General features: G+C 37.1%; 1 protein-coding gene across 3 annotated transcripts in view; it reads right to left on the reverse strand.

The window, feature by feature from the left end:
- Nucleotides 1-6,646: 6,646 nt before the first annotated feature.
- Nucleotides 6,647-19,875, reverse strand: part of SLC12A2 (solute carrier family 12 member 2) — a 65,375-nt gene continuing 52,146 nt past the window's right edge. For 2 of the 3 annotated variants that reach the window (XM_087926890.1, XM_026703954.2), the window contains exons 20-28: nucleotides 19,623-19,702; nucleotides 15,788-15,913; nucleotides 14,820-14,867; nucleotides 13,997-14,119; nucleotides 13,775-13,886; nucleotides 12,407-12,493; nucleotides 10,621-10,756; nucleotides 10,430-10,497; nucleotides 6,647-9,168 (exon numbers count right to left, since the gene is read on the reverse strand). In XM_087926890.1, coding sequence (XP_087783016.1) covers nucleotides 9,033-9,168; nucleotides 10,430-10,497; nucleotides 10,621-10,756; nucleotides 12,407-12,493; nucleotides 13,775-13,886; nucleotides 13,997-14,119; nucleotides 14,820-14,867; nucleotides 15,788-15,913; nucleotides 19,623-19,702 — 916 coding nt within the window. In that variant the 3' untranslated portion in view covers nucleotides 6,647-9,032. The remainder of the gene's footprint in view (nucleotides 9,169-10,429; nucleotides 10,498-10,620; nucleotides 10,757-12,406; nucleotides 12,494-13,774; nucleotides 13,887-13,996; nucleotides 14,120-14,819; nucleotides 14,868-15,787; nucleotides 15,914-19,622; nucleotides 19,703-19,875) is intronic. The other variant, XM_026703956.2, reaches the window with a different exon arrangement.

A 19,875-nucleotide genomic window follows, 5' to 3' on the forward strand; every position in this document is an offset into this window, starting at 1 on the left:
GCCCTATGAAAAATAGATAGTGTATATAAAATGGCTATTTCTGACAAAGCATTTTTAGAGAATTCATAAAGCTTCTGCTAATACTTATATATTCTGATGATTAGCAGAATCACAGGCAGAAGGATGTGAGTTATGTGGGGCCTTATGTTTATTGTTTAAAAATGGTGATAACAGATTGAAGCTAGCCATGCCTCCCCCTAAACAAACACGTCCTTTGTATTCTGGAGAAGGAGGCAAGATAAAGCAGGCATCAAGGTCAGCTATTTTCTTGCACTAGCGTTCTCAGTTTGGCAGGAAAATGTTTCCTTAATTATCAACAACAGATTTAATGGGCTTTTACTGATTAACACTTCACCTCTATAAAACATACTTAAAGTTGTAAAGCTTGTCATGAAGAGAGGCCAAAGTATATCATAGAAATTATTGCTGAATTTTCTAAGTTACACTTTCTAAATACCTGGTTTTTTTAAAGAACATCTAACTTTATTGTTTGGGACAGAATATGATCAAAGATGCTGTGGTTCTGGATATTTACAAGATTGCTGCTTTTGTCAAGATAGCTAAGTAGTGTGGCACTGTTGTGCTGTGAGCTCTCCCCTTTTATAGGTACATGCAAAACAATGCAATGTCAATGTGTTTGCTTACAAAGGCCTGGTGTGGTTTCCATCTTTCTGCCCCGCACATTGCTCTCCTCCCAGATGCTGGCTCTGAGTGTAGTCCAGAGAGAACACATTGGAGACACAAAAATTGAAAAGCCAATTTGGAAAGAAGTGGATTTATAAGGAATGATGCAGATGAACTGATCATCAGGACTTAAAGCAATGTAAGGAATCAATTATTAGTCTTAAGGGGTCCTTGGTGCTGAGTTAGTTGTTTTCTTGGAGACATTTGATCACGCCAACTAGGTAAGATCATGCATGTGTCCCTAGTTTGGATAATGAAATGTCTACAAGAAAACAACCAAGCTCAGACCCTAAGGATGCTACATTTTATCCCTGAGCTACATATATTCCCCTTTATTGGATCTCTAGTCTTTTCCAAAAATCAGAATGAGGCAAAGCAAATGATAATCTTTTCATCCATGATCTTTCTTTTACTCCACAATCAATTCTTCTCATTGGGGCCCAATTGCCCCAATGGGGAGGGGGATTAGTAACCCTCCTCTTTCTCTATATGGCATTTTAACTACATTAACTAGATGCTTCCACTTTCAGTGCAGCTACTCTGGCAAATGACATTGGCACTTTGTAGTGTCTGGGAACTAGGCTTACAGGGTTTAGACCACTTGCAGCATTCCAAGCAAATGAAAAGCTAGTGAGAATGACCTTACTTTTAACCACACCTGTTGTGCACTTATGCTAGATTTCTTACGCCAGTTGTTATTGCACTAAGTCTGAACGTGTGCCTTTGCAGGTGAAACTAGCAAATTGATTATAGTTATCAGTACCTGTAGCACTTCCAAGCCCATTATTGCCAGCTAACCTGGCAAATTATCATGGTGGCTAAGGATTATGGGAAATGTAGGCCAACCTAGGTGGACACGTATTCCTTACATTCAGTTCAGTTTTCAAATTGTATCTGGTAATGCAGAATCAGGTTCTACCTCATTCTTCCCTTCTTCAAAGACTGTTAAAATAGTTGGCTGCACTTGGCCCTACCTTTATTTAATGAGTGCCTCCTTCGCTTTTGAAAGCAACACAAGAAGGTTGAAAAAATGCTGGCTTTGGAATTTAAAGGCAAAGAATCACCAGCATTTTCTCAGCAAATGTTGGGGAAGGTGGGATGAGCCGCGCCAAGTTATCTACACCACAAATCATCTTGAAAATTCAGTTCTGAAAGAATGGCTGTTTTATTTGGATTAAATATTTAATATTTATTAATTTTAATGACCCTTCTCCCCAGGGCTTAATCTAAATACACTGGCAGAAATTCTTCTTATATGACTTCAGATCTTTTTTAGCCTGAATTTGAATACATTGATAATTTTAGTTCAGTTGTAGCTCTTCGTTGGTTAAACATGCATATGGGTTCAGGAAGACTTCTTGAACAAAAAGGTTGCCCTAGAAACTGAGATATGGGGAAATTGTCACACTTTAAATGTCTGTATTTCAATGTATGTTTTGCTGAAAGCACAACAAAAGTAATTCTTACCTGCTCCTATATAATTAGAATTAACAAAAAATTTCCTGACTATTGTATAGGTAGTGCTGAAACTAAAGGAATACTTTCAGTTTGATGGCTTCGCTGAAAATCTGTAATACAAAAGTTTGGGTATTAAACCAACAGAGGTTCATTGCATTGATATATATTTTATTCAGTGCATGGAGGGTACAAATTTGACAGCCACAGCAGCCATTTTGGGTCATATAGTTTGATATTAAAATCAAATTAAGTAGTTTGCAGGATTTTTCTATGGCCACAAGATGGCACTTGACAACTTCTCTATGACAGCGTTCTCAATTCCTGTTTCCCACTTGACTACTATCTGCTTCATTTCAAATTTGACTTACTACCTGCTTCAGTTCAACAAGCCTCTCCATTCCTGCATAGACAGTAATGGAGAAGCCAGTTAAAAGATGCTTCTAGCAACCTTCCTCAGAGGGAAAACTGGGAGATAAGAAAGGACTTTTCCTATCACTCTTCAGAAATATTTTCAATAAATCAATATTGCATTCAACCCCGCTTCCCCCAAATAACAAAACTGGCAAGCATGTACAGCCCAGGTTCATACCTTCTCCTTTTTCCTGGAGGAAAGTAAATGCAATGGAAGGCTAACTTGCAAGTCTACATTCCACTACAATGTAAGCCTAGCTGCCTGAACATTGGAGTTCAGTTGTTATTACTATTTTTCTCGTCCTCTTTATTCTAAGGCAGCAGTTAGTCAACCTGGTCCCTACCGCCCACTAGTGGGCATTCCAGCTTTCATGGTGGGCGGTAGGGGTTTTGTTCCCTACTTTACAAATCACCATTACTGTGGAACCAGTGGGCGGTTAGAGAAAATCTTACTAACAGATACAAAAGTGGGCAGTAGGTATAAAAAGGTTGACTAGCCCTGTTCTAAGGCAAGCTACCAGAGGACTAGCAAGGTCTACCATTCATTCAGTCTGGTATCTATAGTGTGGTTATCCAGCCAAATCTGTAACACTCACATACACCTTCCCCAGTGGTGGGATTCAAATATTCTTACCACCGGTTCAGTGGGTGTGGCTTAGTGGATGCGCTTTGCGCGCGTGCACCCTTTGTGTCCACGCATGCACCAAACGCACACTGCGCAGGCACTGAGGCGTTCTAACTCACCTCCTGCAAGCCTGCACGATCCTGGTCGCTTCAGCAGCTGCCATGCAACGCTCTTCTGTGCTGTGCAAAGCAGCTGTGCTTCAAATTCAGAGGATAAAAGTGAGTATGGGAGCCCAGGCGGGCAGGTGGGCCCAACAGCAAAGCAGTGGAGAGAACCGGTTCGGTCTCCGCTGGTTATCGCTGCTACCAGCTCAGCAGAACCGGGCTGAACCAGTAGAATACCACCACAGACCTTCCCCCTTCCGGAGGGAAAACTGTCAAGCTCTAGTGCTCCCATTTTGATGAGCAAACCAGCTCTGCAGTGATTTCAAGGCATGTTACTCAGAAGATGACTTTATTCCTAGGTTTGCCGTGAATGCTGTCATTTGGGGCCCCAGGCAGAATCTGGGAAATGAAATGTCTACGATTCAAATTCCAATGACATGATGCTTCAGTATCTTCATGATCTACTGGCCACAACACATAACAAATCAGACAAAACTATACGTACAGAATATTTTTTATTTTAATCTTGCCTTTATTATTTTTATAAATAACTCAAGGTAGTGAACATATCCAACACACCTTCCTCCTATTTTCCCCACAGCCCTGTGAGGTGAGTTGGGCTGAGGGAGAATGACTGTCCCAAAGCCATGCAGCAGCCTTTCATGTCTATGGTGGGGGTAAGCTTCAGTGTTCTAGCCCAGGGGTGGTCTCCAACCTTGGCAACTTTAAGACTTGTGGACTTCAACTCCTAGACTGGCTGAGGAATTCTGGAAGTTGAAGTCCACAAGTCTTAAAATTGCTAAGGTTGGAGAACTCTGTTCTAGCCTGACACTTTAACCATCAGATCAAACTGGCTATAAGCCTGCTATACGAGGTGGCTTATTTGAAGTTATTTCCTCCTGCCTCTTCTTAGCTATGTGGGGCATGGAATGTAGTTAGTTCATCCTTATAATGTGTGTTCTGCAACAGTTAAAAACCTGCTTTGCTAATTACTGTTCTGAATAAGATTGTCCCCCTCAGGAATGCTCACAAGTCCAGAGAGAAAACTTCAGCCTCCAACAAGATGCAGGTGGTTAGTCAATGTTGCTAAGCAGGTGAAAGAAAAAAATAAATAGCAGCTTATTTTTTCCCTTGTGGCCTAGCTTAGTATTTGGATAGGAGGAGGATTTGCAATTTTACATTCAGAGCTCATGACTGGAAAAATATCTATCCTGAAACTTGTTAAAACCATACGCTAACCAGACTAGAGCTGAAAAGGCAATTATTTGTAATTCTGTATAGATCTGTGAATCACTGGAATATTTTTTTAAAATAGAATAGAATAGAATAGAATAAACAGAGTTGGAAGGGACTTTGGAGATCTTCTCGTCCAACCCCCTGCTTGGGCAGGAAACCCTACGCACCACCATTTTGCTGAACTTCTCGTGAGTTAAAACTAAATACAGAATTCTTTTGCATCTTAATGAATAGAACTGGGTTTTTGTAGAAACTACGTCAGCTGAAGACGATGACAATTAATGGGAGAAAAGCAGACAGGATCAGAGAATTTTACCTTTAACTGTCTCACAAAGAGAAAAAAATGAATACAAAAAATGAATGTAAAGCAATCCAATTTTCATTTTCACAAGAAGTAGTGCAATAATATAATAAAACATGATAATAGATCAGCTGAATTTTTTAAAAAAAGCATTAAACTTTTATAGGAACTGCATAATTAACCACCAGTTGCAGCTCACTGAAGCTGAGCATGAAGCTGAAGAAGAGGTTGGTTGCAATGCAACCCATGCTGTACCAAAGACAAGCCAGGAGTGCTGACTGGCTCTATCTCAAAAGGATTGTGGCCTTCCAGTGGAAGAGCAGCAGACCTCCAAATGAGGTCAGGAAAGAGGATTTTTAAATACAATTAAATAAAGTTGAAGGATGCAAGTGCAGCAAGGGCTGGAAAATATTTTCCTGGGACTGGTTGCTTGCTGAAAAATGTGCTTCTTTATAGGCTCGTAAATAAAGCAATTGTCATGGCTCTACAAGTCTCAAGTGCTACTTGCATGTGGATAGTTATTTTGAATTCTTAACTTTTGGCACTCATCCATAATGTTGGGAAACAGCGCAGAGGGCACAACCCATGCATTGTTAAAACTATGCCCCTTCCCCCCACAAAAAAGTACCTCAATTTCTAGATGTTGTAAAACCACAACTGTGTTTGCCTGCATTGAAAATGCAGATGAGGATAGCCTTGTTTGCAACTGAGCTGCAGATGACATTTTAAAGCAGAGACAGCCAGAATGGAGGTCCTTGGGGTGATGTTCAAATGCAGACAGCCAATATCGAGGGCAGCTGATTCTTCATACTTAAGGTACTGACGCTGAGTGGGATAAAATTTGGAAAGATCTATGCAGGAACAGTGAACAATTAATTCTGTGGCACCTTAATACCAATAGAAATATTTTTATGGGTCACGGTTCTCTTCATCATATGCAGAATAGCCTTGAAAAAAAAAAGAATATTCAATATATACACTGGAATATGGAACATGTATTTTATTTAGTTTATGAAATTGCAGCAATGACTGGAAAGTTTAGATAAAATATTGGACAGGTCTATCAATGAGAAATTGTATGCATAAATTATTTCCTCCCTAGAGGCAATATAAAAAGGAATTTTATATACATTTATGAATCAGGAGAGCTAGCCTATTCAATTCCATTTTCTCCTGAGTTCCTCCAGGATCATTTTATTCCAAATTAGTGAAATTGCCACATTTCTGATAAACCTAGCATTAGTTAAGTAACGCAAAATTGTTCTGGGTTTTTCCCCCTAGTCTTGTAAATAACTTGGCTCCTTCTGGCTGATTTTTAAAGGATAAGTGCTAGCAACACTGATACAAGAGCAAATGCCAAGGCAAGGAACTCTTTTTGGAAACATTACAGCTGTAAAGCTTCTAAGATAAATGAGGATTCTGTTACTGAAGTTTTGCAGAACAGGGAGGGAGGGAGGGAGAGAGAATAAGTTTCAAATTTAAGAATGAGTTCATAGATAAACGGGAAAAACTGCATTTTTCTTATCTCTGACAAGCAAGACTGCTGGGCTAGGCTGATACTGCCAAGTAATTCATATTTGGCCTGGGTGCAGACAGTTAGAAGCAGGTGGCTGTTTAGGTAGATTCTCCTGAAGAAGGAAGTGGACCAACTACGACAGATCAAAGTTCTCTCATCTGGACATGACAGAAAGTGTCGATCATGCTTGAAATAACCTGCAATAGCCTAAACAGATGACATGGAAGGAAAATGGTCAGAGCCCCACTGGGGTGGCAAGTGCAGGACGAAACATTGTCAAGAAAAAAAAGAAATGATTTAGACAATAAGTATTTAATTCACTTCCATTTATTGCAGTGATCCTTCTTCAGTACAGTATAGTAGCTGCAATATTCCGTGTTGTTAAAACATTAGAAAAGTCATAACTGTAGATAACAGTTACAATACATTATCAAAATATGACATAACATTTTTGGACTGTGGATAGTACCAACCAAAGCTCAAGCTTTAAATTAAGACCGTAGTTCATTTTTAAATAAACAAAATAGCATATAAAATAATTGTGTAAAAAGGAAAGACAAACATGATGAAAATAATAAATAATTTCTTCAACTATTTTCTAAACACTTCCAAATTTCACAAAATAAATTTATAAAAATGATATTGCTGAGTGTCAATGGAAAACTATTTCAAGTTACTGATTGAAACTTAAAAAGCATCCAAAAGAAAATTAAATTTATAGTAAATAGAAACTGGAATGGCTAAATTTGCTAACAAGTTAATAGCATATATTACCTGGAGAAGTTTAATGATGTTATAATCAGGATTTGGCATTTTGCATTCTAATATTGGAAATTCTCATTGGACAAAGAACTTTTAAGTCACAGACTACATTTGGTACCCAGCAATCGATCCAAATGTTAAAATAATTATTTCAGCCACCACACACAGACAGAAATGCAATTCCTTTCTTTTGCACATCACAAATGGCTGCCCTGAATGGGCCAAACTGCTATATGTCCAAGTGCATTTCTTCCAGATGGTGACACTGTTTTCTATCCTATTCTAAGTCTGCACTTAACAAAACAAGGGAAAGGAAATTCAGCCTCACTGAGTAATTTTACATCTCTCATCACAGCAACAATCAACCAATCTGGTAGTAATCAACACTCTATTTGCAATGTGATTTTTTAAAAAAGTAACAATAAACTACTATATTATAAATTTCCAATTTCCTTTGAAAAATATATCCTGTCAATGAATTACTCTATGTGGCAGCCAACGTATATTGCACTTCTGGAAAAAAACAATCAGCACTACAGTAATAGGTTACTGAAGATAATTACAATATGCAAGAATCCTGTTGTCCCATTAACCAGATCTTCCCAAACAATTATTTGTTCACAGATTTTGATTTCACTTAGCTAGAAAGTTGTGTTTTATATGCTATGTGTTCCCTTACAAATGCTGAAATTGTAGATCTTTGATCTAATATGGCGCTCTGTATTAAAGCCAAAAGTTTAAACATATTTTTAGGCAACTTACAGGTATCAAGTCTAAGCATTGTTACTAATTATTGGATAAAGCCTCAAAAGATTCTTCAGGAAGCAGTTCATAGAATAAAAAAATACAAAGCAATTGAAATATATACCCATCTACAAACAGAGGGCACACAAATGGGCAGTTCTGGAATACACCATCTTCTTATCAAATTAAAAAGCTCAAGAGAACCAAACCTGAGTGTTTAGCAAGAGTTTTAGCAGATTTTAAATAAACTGTCCTTGGATGCTCTGGACAAAACATGGTCCCACAGAACTACTCTTTATCCAAATGGTCCCCCCAAAAGGGCACACACCATATCAATCCCTATACTGATGGCATCCTGTGACAAAAGCACCCTTTGACAACGGAGCTGCACAATAAAATCTAGCCAGTTAATCTTCCGTCATAGGAACCCAAGGAAAACATAGGACGGGATGGAATTGGAGAACATCGGTAGTTTCCAATTAAGTACATCTTTCAGTAGTAAAAATTGAACATTACAAAGTCTTCAATGCTAACTGCCCAAATTTGACTTTATTATCATAGCCAAGTCATCCCACTTACCTCTTAAGTCTAACCATTCTCTTAAGCAGACACATACACAGACCACAGACAGACATACAACTCTCTGTTCCAAACAATAAGAAACATACAACAGTCCAAACTAATACCTTCATGGAAGACCAGAATGCAGCATCTTTATTATTGTAAGATGGAAGAGTCTAGAAACTAGAGGAAGTCTGATCTAAAGTTTTAACCAATGGCAGACTGACTTTATAAATTTACAAAATGATATATGGATGAAATTTGGTTAACTTCAGAAGGCACCTCAAGGCTAAAAGGTTTTTATAAATCTATAACCCTTTCATTGATCAAAAATAAACACTTTTATTGCTGCCCTTCAAGTAGCAAAGAAAAACCTGTTTATTTATTCTTTACTAAGGAATCCTCCCCCATTTAGCAAGATTAAACTACAGAAGAATTAGAAAAAAATGGAACTTCCACAACTTTAGGAGTATAGTGACTTTCCTTATGTGCTTTTGAGTCAGGGGAACAGTGAGAAAGTGATCACTTTCTGCCTCTGTGTGAGGTTAATATTTTAATCAAACGTCCCAGTCCCTTTCCTCTCGGCACTGAAGTACCATTTCTTCCCTGTTGCCTCTTGCACAAGAGAGTTTATGAATAGAAAGTAAGAACACTTTGATGATTTCCACGGACAAGGAGAATGGGTGGCAGGTCTTTTGAAAGAGCTTCTATCCAGGCCATGTACAATGCACTCGATACTGCACTTTTTCGGGCAACTGGTAAACTCCTGTTAAAAAACAGAGGGGAAAATTTTTTTATTCACAGATGGACAGGATTAGAATTGCATTATGTAATCTATTTTAAAATGATCTGTCATCCAAAATATTTTTTGAAATGAAATAGTTTTACTCAATGTTGTTCATTGAGTAGTATTGACAAACAATTCCGCTGAAAGCCATTTTTATATTTTTATTTGATCTACTATTTCTGCTAATCACCCCCAAGTACTTTAGTAGCAAGACCTATATTCAAGCAGAATTCACCGAATTAAATGATTAATTTACCCAAAACCACCATATTATATTCTTTCCATTATCATACAATTCTTTTCCAATTAAGCTTACATTGACCAAGGTTATTTTAATTATTTATTGTTTACTAGCAATATTTATAGATCTCCTCAAACCCCCCAAATTCTGTTCTTTTGTAAAAAAAGAAAAAGAAAAAAAGAAAGCATAAACAAAGGCAACAGGGCCAGTATAAAAATTAAGATTCCTACAGGAAGTCTGTTCCATAGAAACTTCATGAGAAGGAGGTGGAGGGAAGACTCACAGCAGGCATCTCTGAGATAGACAGATTCAAGCTAGGAAAACTTCTGATCACATATCCTGTTGCAACATTGGCTTTAAAGGAAATGAATTGGTCCCAGAAGCCTCCTGACAAACCAGCACAACAACCATATAATTGGCATTATTCTACAAGGATGACAACATCTTACCAAGGAGCTAGTTATCATGTTTGCACTAAATGCAGCCCGAATCATCTCAGAAGTAGTCCACTCAAAGAAGTGCTCAAGGTTAGACTGGAACTGGTGCAGGTGGGGTGTGCAAGTGGCTGGTGCGAGGTGAGTGCAATGGGACTTGGGGAGGGTATGTGAATGGCCAACAAAATGTACCATCACTATGGACTGAGGGAGCAGGTCACTGGTGAGGCATGGCAAGGGTGAGAGATGGTCCAGAAGGGTGCAAGAATCCCCAGAGCCACAGCACAAGAAGCCCCAGAGTCATGATGCCTCCCCGCATGTCCAGGATGGTTAGCTGGGGGAGTGGCCGTAAGTGTGAGTTGGCTCAAATGATCAAGTTTTACGATGATCCTAAGTTCAAGAATCAGTCACAATCCTTTTTTTTTTTCCAACACTGTTGCAACTTCGATTACTCACTGAATGAACGGACATTAAACAAAGACCATGTGTATAATACTTTTGAGTGATTTGTTATTTCAAATATTTACCGGAAAGGATGCCAAGAATTACAGAAATGAGTACTTACATAACAATTAGATTAGCTGTGCTTGAATGTTCTTTCAGTAATTCATTTAATCTAATTTGACGGTGACTCTGTAAGAAAAATGAAGGCATTACTGATCTCTGAAAGGCAAGTAACTTTAAAAATTAAAAATTAATTTGAACTACTGATGTAAAGTTCAAAAATTCGTACATGTGGGAAAAAATGCTAGATACCTTGGTTTTATATAGCTCAATTTCGTTATCTGTGATTCTCCAAGGCTCATCTTCTTTCATTTTGTCTGCAACATCTTGCTCTTTATCATCTTCATGAAGTCTGAATGGTTCAATCATTTCTTCAAAGGCTGCAATGCTGAAAGTTATTTGATCAGAGTTGGAATATATTAATTCTCAGTTTTAACCACAATATCTGCATGCGACTAGCATGTCACATATTGCATAATGCCATTAAAGCTGCAGGCCTAATAACTGGGATTGAACAGCTACTATATATCCCTGAACAGTTCCTAGCAAAAAAAACAAATTCCAATAGAAGAGAATAAATGTAGTTTGGGCTTAAGCAACAGAATTCTTAGTCCTCTCTGAGCTTGGATGTTTTGTTAGCTCAACTAGATAATCTCTTCAGTGCAGCTCCTGGGGAAATAATCAAGTTCTGAGAGCACTAAGGACTCCACCAATTTGTTTTGCAATTTATCACTATTTAAAGACACTAGGTCTTCCCAAGTAGCGTTGGGGCTGATCATTATACATTGTAAAGTTGGAATTTTCATTAACTGAAACTTTAATCCTGCCTTTCTACATCTGGACAAGATTCACTAGTTAAGACTTTAAAGGGCAGGGGCTTATTATTGCAGATAGTCCATGTTTACCAACTGCCCATTCAGCGTGTGATTGGACTTATGAGAGCGCTGAAAAAATAAATTTACAATAATGGCAACTGCAGCGTCCACATGGTCACATAATCATAATTCAGGCACTTTGCAACCTGAATTGCAATGGTTGCAGCATCCTACAGGCAGATAACAGATAATCAGAATTGGAAGGGACCTGGTAGGTCATCTAGTTCAACCCCCCAACCAAGCAGGAGACCCTACACCATTTCTGACAAATGGCAGTCCAATCTCTTCTTGAAAGTCTCAAGTGATGGCGCTCCCACAACTTCCGAGGGCAAGCTGTTCCATTGGTTGGTTGTTCTCACTGGTTGGTTGTTCTCACTGTCAGAAAGTTTCTCCTTATCTATAGGTTAAATCTCTCCTTGTTCAGTTTCCATCCATTACTCCTTGTCTGGCCTACAGGAGCTTTAGAAAATAACTTGACCCCTTCCTCCCTGTGGCAGCCCCTCAAATATTGGAAGACTGCTATTGTGTCTCCCCTGGTCCTTTTCTTTACTAGACTAGCCAAGCCCAGGCATGTGGTTATCAATTGCAACCTTCAGAATCAGCTTCCAGCATGAAAGCGCTGGGCTATAAGTTGTGACCATGTGACATTAACAACCCATTGTGATTTGCTTAGTATTAATACTGCAATGCAACTGATTGTAAATTTGGCATGGTCATGTGATTTTTCAGTTAATGACTGTCACTAGAATTTGCCAGTTCCAGCTCTTAACTATCTTTAATCTTCCACATTATCATCTGTTTTCTGATTGTGGTTTGAGAAAATGACATTAAGGGTTATTTGGTAATTAAGAAATCATACTAAGACATTATTTTCATTATTGAGATACTGAAGTTAAAACTATAATTAAAATAAATTATCATACAGAAATTCTAAATAGTAGCATGACATTCATATGGTACTTAATGATTCTCTGTTTTAATAGCAATTCAGTCCATTTTCTGTAAAAGCTATTTCTTACCCAATGCTTCTTACTAATTATTCTAAACTATTTTTAAAAATGAAACTTCATTGTATAATCATTTTACATTAGAATCTAAACATTAATGTTATATCTCATTTAAATTACACAGAAATTGATATTCAAAATTAGTATGCAACTTACTTTTCTTTCTTTGGTTTTGTATTGATATCACCAAGGACCATGATATCTGAAAAGTCTATCCGAAATTTGCTAAGCAATGTTGCCATACTGAAAGTTAAAGAAGAAGATCATCACTAACAGTGGAAATTTATAATAATGCATTCAATTCTGAACTCCATAATTTAAGGATACTGATAAGCTGGAATGTTCCAGAGGACAGCAGCCACAATAAAAAAAAAATGCATGAGAAAGGCTAAGAGGCATTGGGTATGGCTAGCCTGAAAAGCAGGCGATGGGGAACTCTAATGGTTGCTTAGAATCTCTGAAAGGTTATATCATGTAGGAAACAAAGCTGAACAATAAGATTGTTTCAGAAGACAGAAGCAGCAGTGGCTTTAAACGACAAAGTGCAGGTAGCCATCAAGAAGAAAATCTTGATGGTAGAACATTCAACAATGAAATGTATAGTGCCTTGAAAGTTGTGGGTCCTCTTTCAGAGGAGGTATTTGAATAGAAACTGGATGGGTCTCTGTTAGGTATATTGTTAATATAGGCAGTCCTCAACTTATGACAGCAATTGAGCTCATAATTATGGTTGTGCTGGTTGTTAAGTGGGTTATCATGTAATTCTCGCCGAACTGTACAACCATTTTTGTGGTTAAATTAAATGCAGAGTTTGTAAAGCAAACATCATAATCATTAAGCGAACACGGTCGTTCAGCAAATCCACTGTTCATGAGCATTTTTGGGGAGGGGGGTGTAAATTGGAAGTAACTACCAGTTTCTGGTAAAACCTATCATTAATCACAGTCACATGACCCTAGGACACTGTAAACAGCCATAAATGCAACATGGTTGCCAAGCGCCCAATATGTGATCATGTGACTGGGGGAGCCATCAGAACTTTGAATCTGGGTTTAAGTTGCTCTGGAGAGATCCACTGTAATTTCGAGCAGTTGCTAAGCAACCAATCATGTATCAAGAACTACCTGTAGTGTATTTCTGCATTGTGTATTTCACATTAGACTAAATTATTTCTTCCAATTTTACATTCTATGAAATGTGTAGGGTAAAATATTTTGCATGACATTTTTTTAGTATGTTCTAAATCTAATGATTAAGTAAAAATTGATACATTTAATTCTTCATTCCACTTTTAATTTCATAAGCAATTCCTTATGAAGTGCTTAGAAGATGATCGACAAAATATAGGAGTCATTATATAAAAACTTTTCCCTCATTATGGCATTAGCATTATTCTAAAGCAATTTATGAATTTTGTTATAAACAATATAATAAATATATCAATGCACTGTTTGGGTTTGATTAATTGATTTGGTTAAAATAGAAACAATAATCTTAGCCACTTTGTTAATTCATTAAACTCACGCTCTTCTGTCATGGTCAATTCTGTTTATTTTTCCACCAATGAATACCCTGATCTTGCAGTCTTTCCATTTTTTCTTGGTTGTCAGAAGATATGGAATCAAAAGTGTTAAGCCTAAAGGGAAAAAAAAAACAACAACTCTATTTGGAGCCAGTTCTGGAAAAGAAATACCAAATAACATTTCTAATTTTCTTGTAACGTTTTTTTTTTTTTAAGCATCTTACCCCCGTCATCAAAGAGCCACCAAACATCAATGTAATTTTTGCCTTGCTTTTTCTGAAATTGGGAACTTGCGTCAAGCAGCTTTTGATCGGCCAAGTTCAGAGGAACAGACGGGCCCTTAGGATCTGTAAAATTGAGAAGTGACATTTGGAAGAAAATGAAGTCCAAAATATCCGATCAGCCATCTCCATTCAAATGCAGAAGCTGGTTTACAAGGAATAGAAAAAAAATAAGAGATAAAGAAGGTATGTTCTAAAAGATCTGGCCCTCATATCACACTTGAATTTTTTTTAGCGTCATCACATTGCATGCCTTTGAAGCTCCCAACATGCAGTGCAGGTGACTGCTGAGAGGAGTGGGAGGTCAACCACCCTTAAATGAATGGTCAACCACCTTTTACTCCACTACCTAGATCTGTTGTTGGCAGCTTTAATTTGTGTGGACTTCACAGAATTCCCCAAGCAACCAGTTAAAAGTCCACAGTTTAAAGCTACAAAATGTTGGGCATCACTGATCTAGATATCTGTCATGCCTTGAAATAATCACTTTTATCAGCTATTTGGAACAAGGAAACACATACACTGTAATTTTACCCTTACATTTTTAGCACAGCAATAAAAAATGATTTAGGTAAACAAGTTATTGAAATTTAAAAAATGCTAACACAATGTCCTAGCCAAAACACCCGCCCAAGTTCCCAAGCAGTCTGAATTATTAACCTACTTATGATAAGCAATATACAAAATAAGATATGAAAGAAATAATAAATGGACACTGACAGAAAGGGAAAATGGATTAAACAAAAAAAGATGGAAAATGGCCTGCCTTTTTTCAAAAGTGGCTGTGTTGGAGTCTTGATATCTTCTTCTTCTTCTGGACAAGTTTTAAAAGTAAACAAAAAATGAAAAAAGGTTATTTGCAATGTTAATGATAATGGGCCACTGTTTATTATTCAATGGTAAAAATTGAATATGAATTAATACATGCCATCATGTTATTAATTAGCATATTCACATATTTTCTTTATACCACTACACTATTTAAAAAAAGAAACAGCTGAAATAAATGTCCACTATATCCCTCTCTCTTTGCACTAGACATACAAACACACATATCCATACAAACATACATATACACAAAAATATTTTTATCCAGAGAGAAAATATTGATAGAATTTAAAATTCTACATTAGTTTAAGATGGAAAGAGGATAAGTAAAATCCATGATCAGTCTCACATTTAACTCAAGACAAGCTGTACCACTGGGTAAAACAGACTAAATCTACACAAGTGGCTACAAGCACAGAGCCAATAGATTGATCTATTAAGTTTAGTCTACATCAACAAGTTTGCCATAATCATATCAGCAACCCCTTTGATACAGTATTCACCATGTACAGAAAGCTTTATTTATTTATTTAATTTGTCATAAAATAAACTTCACTGTACCAATTAAACTGAACACGGCTGGTTCTGAAACTCTCACCAGCTTCAATCTTTGTAATATGAAACCAAACGTAGTAAGAAGGAAAAGACTTAACATATTCCCTTCACCAGATATATGGCCAATAAAAGATCTGCCCGATTATTCCATTATATAACAAGGAGTACCACAGCATTATGACATTGTGATCAGTTACTATCTGGAGTTAAATTCCATTGTAGTGTTGGTATAATAATAATTATGTGTATGTATGTCTGTGTGCACATGTATACCTATGTTAAAAGAACTACACATGCTATCTTGAGTTCCTAGGGAGAAAAAAAGTATATATGTACTAAATACATTGTTACCTTTATGAATCAGTCCTTTTTCACTAACAGGCTTAGAAGTTACCGTATCAGTCTTCTTGCTGTAGTCCACATTTACTATGATGTCTTTGGTTACTGGTGATTTCTCTTGAGATGACAATAATTCTTCTGTGAACATTAAAATATATATGACTCAATATTTATGCAAGGATGGATTGCTATCTGAAACCCTGATTTTTCCTGGAGGAATCTCAGCTTTTGCACATAGGGTATTCTGTGAAGGTATTCCACTAGAATCGCTATAATTTAAAATTTTCAATGTTCATATTCAGAATGCACATTAATGGTAGCATTAATGGTAGCATTTGCCAAAAGCCGTGATGGTGCAGCAGTTAGAATGCAGTATTCTAAGTCAAGGTCGACTCAGCCTTCCATCCATCTGAGGTAAGTAAAATGAGAATGCGGATTGTTGGAGGCAATATGCTGACTCTGTAAACCGCTTAGAGAGGGCTGTAAAGCACTGTGAAGCAGTATATAAGTCTAAGTGCTATTGCTATTTGCACAAGAGAATGAAGATTGGTTGTGTGAATGTGCTGTAACTGAAGAGCTACAATCACAGGAACATAGTCTATCATCATTCTTCATGGTTTCTATATATTAAATACATAGTTATTTAGTAAGCTTATCACTGGCAAAAAGAATAGATATAAAATAATTTTTCCAAAGGTTTCAGAAACATCCATTTATGAGCGTATAAAGCATATAAAGGCTTTTTCATTATAATGTCACAGCATTAGATAAAGTGTCCCCAATTCTTCACCTCATCAACTTCTTTGTCAAGATTCAGGTTGTTCACTGATCCCAAAACATTTATTAGATGAAAATAATATAATAAACACTACTTGGAGTAATAGTACTTTAAATATTGGATAATGTCATTGACCCTTGGAGGTCACTACTGATCACTTTGCAGAACTGTATTTAGGGTTTCAGTAATGGTTTCCCATGACCAAAGACAACCTATATTGTATTAGTCCTATAGAGATATTATTTACAGCCTGTTGGAAGGGGACTCACTTGCACAGCCCATTGACAAATATCAGTCCCCAGGACTGGGAATTGGGAACCCCTGGTCTACAGAAGTCCAAGGGTGGATAAGACAATTAACTAGGTAGAACTTGTAAACTACCTTAGATAAAATGGAATGTGAGTCTTCTGAACAGACAAAGAAAGGATAGTCAGCATTAAAGCTCTGCTTATAACTCTGGGACAACTGTCCATGCTTCTGATAGTTGCCACAAGAGTATCATAGTAATCAATCTGAAATATAGGGTAGTTCTCATTTAACAACAGCCTCATTTAAGTGAAAGTTTACATACTGTTTCTAGGAAATTTTCTAAATCTACTGGAAACATCTGCTGAAAAAGAACCAGGTTAACAGACTAAAGAAAATGCTGGTTCAAATGATGCAATTAGCCTTACTCTGTATCAGAAGACTATCTCTAGCTGGAAAGCACAATGAGTTCTTTAGAAATAACAAATGGGTTGAGAATCACAGCTGCCTTAGCTGTGACAGAGTGACCAAGATACCAAGGGATCTAAGAACATATTGAAAATGTTTGTAACAACACAGAAAGAAATTGCAGTTGTGCAGTTCAATGTCTCTGATCTATTATGGCCTACTTTGTGGTAGACTTTGGCCTTTAATTGCTGAGATAATTAAGTTGATGGCTGGGATTCTCAAAAAACAGAAAATATCCAAACAAGTTAGGTGAAACATCAATTCATATGAAGGAGCTTGGTTCAACTGATAGAAATTCTTATCAAAACTAGAGAGGTACACTATCATTAGAAATGTATTCTGAAGTATCGATAATCAGGTCCACCTTACTGCTTATTCAGATACCCATTATAATAGGATAGTGCTGTTACTGCAGAGTAAAATCTAAATTTTATGGATACCCATTCAGGGGACTGTCCATGCAGACAAAGTTTGGTATGGTTTGCTGATTTTATAACTTGTTTATGTTTTTTTTTAATTTATATAGTTCAAAGGACTGGCATGGCTGCTCATCTTATGTGTCACAGCTCTGGTGGCTCACAAACAATAAAAACCAAAAGCAACAAAACTACTGTTATAAAAAAAATAAGTTTGAGCACCACAGACAGTGCTCTTCAACCCATTAACAATTAGTGTTCCAGCCTTACCTTATCCAACGCTTGAGGGAACAACTAGTTTTTTACGGGTTTTTGCTAAGAGAATTAGGGCATACTGGATCATGGGAGAAGGTTGGTGCCATTGTAGAAAAGGCACAGTTTCTAGGATTCACTGTGAGACCATGTTTAAAGGGAGGGATCTGCATCTGGTGGAATAGGCAGATACCACTGGGGAGATTCAGTTTTGGAAATAACTTGGTCCTGTGACATGCAGCACTTTAAAGGCGATAACCAGGACTTTGAGTTACACACAGAAAAGAACTGGGAGCTAGTGCAGTATAATACGGACAAACTAAGGGGGCACCTAAAACTGGGCAGTTCTTATGAACTGGCAGTCACATTTTCTTAAATACTATTTGTGGTTTATAGTAGTGAAACTGGTGAAGGCTTTTGTCAAGCATCTCTAACTTCTTTTAGAAAGAAGTCGCTAAGATCAAAATGGCCAATAGGTGTCTATGCTTCTGTATACTCCCAAGGTGTGCTTATTAGCAGAACGTAACTAGTGATCTAGGGCAAGTAAGGTTTTAATGACTGGCAAGCATTATGTCACATGGTCCACTGGCTCTGAACCAAAGATTGGAATAACTGCTAGTTTTGACTAGATTAAGCCAATTAATCTTGTAATCAATGTTTATATATGGCTACTTATATACAGTATATAAGTAACTTATATCCACGCTGGATATAGATAGCAAACCCCATCTCCCCACCTCACCCGCTGCTTTCCTACCTACCCCATCCTCTACTCTCATATTGCTATCTTCTCATTACTTTTTCATTGTTCTATTGTTTCATTAGTTCCTACTGTTATATTTACACTTTTCACTTCTGTTTTTATTGTTGTAAGATGCCTAGAGTGGGCTCACTGTGATATAGGCAGGAGATAAATTTAGCAAGCAAACAAACTTGTACTTTAGGAAGTCTAGTGAAGGAAAGATGAAGAACTCCACAGGGGAAATAACATATTCATAGAAGCAGCAGTGGTGTATATTTTGAGGCCACAACACATACATTGCTATGTTCCACCTGCTATTGCTCTCAATTCTAAAACAGGAAAAGGGAGCACCACTGATGCATATCTTGATGCTAAACATTTCAACAATATTGTGTAAACAAAGCTGATGAAATATTTGATCACTGAGATGCAATAATCTCCATGCTGGACCTGGGGCTACTGTGACAGAGACATTTTATTTTCAACCTAAGAGATAATGAGGGAGGGGGGTGTTTAGCAGTAATTTCATGATCTTAATTCTTAAAGCCAAGTTTATTATGTAATGAACTTATTAGTCTAAAAATTGTGTGATTATGGAAATGTCTTTTAAAAATGTTTCTTATCCTTATCATTTTTAGAAGAAAAAAAAAGCAAAACTCCCAAGAAGCCACCAAGAAGAGTTTGTAATATGTTTTAGAATGAAATAGAACTGAACTTAACTCAACTGCCCATAGTGGGAAGAGGACAGGATTATGTACAGTGCTACTAACAGAATATTCCAGGGTTTGTTTTTCCCCTCAGGTTTTCAAGAATCTGATGAAGACATTATAATAATATCTAGGAAGCCTATTACATACAGAGAACATCAGATGGGTGGTTGCTGTTGTTGTAAAGAAAGGATATTATTCTAATACTATGAAAATCCCAAATCATAATAAGAATTACCTTGTCCCTGAAGATGGGATATGTCCAAACCTTCCCTCAGACGAATGACAACCACTCCATACTGAAAGTCGAAAGCATCACTGAAATGAAGTGAAGTGGGAAAACCAGTGAGCAGTCAAAATTAGCTAAATTTGTACAATTAATCTGAAAGGACAAGCAAGTTTGATCAATGAAACCATATAGGAAATGCCTCCAAGGATCCTCCTATAAAACAAAAAACTTACCTAAAATATTGATCTTTCTAGCTTCAGCT

The sequence above is a fragment of the Pseudonaja textilis genome, chromosome 2 (genome assembly GCF_049901715.1).
Source record: "Pseudonaja textilis isolate UNSWEBS1 chromosome 2, rPseTex1.2, whole genome shotgun sequence".
In the NCBI taxonomy this organism is placed as follows: domain Eukaryota; kingdom Metazoa; phylum Chordata; class Lepidosauria; order Squamata; family Elapidae; genus Pseudonaja; species Pseudonaja textilis.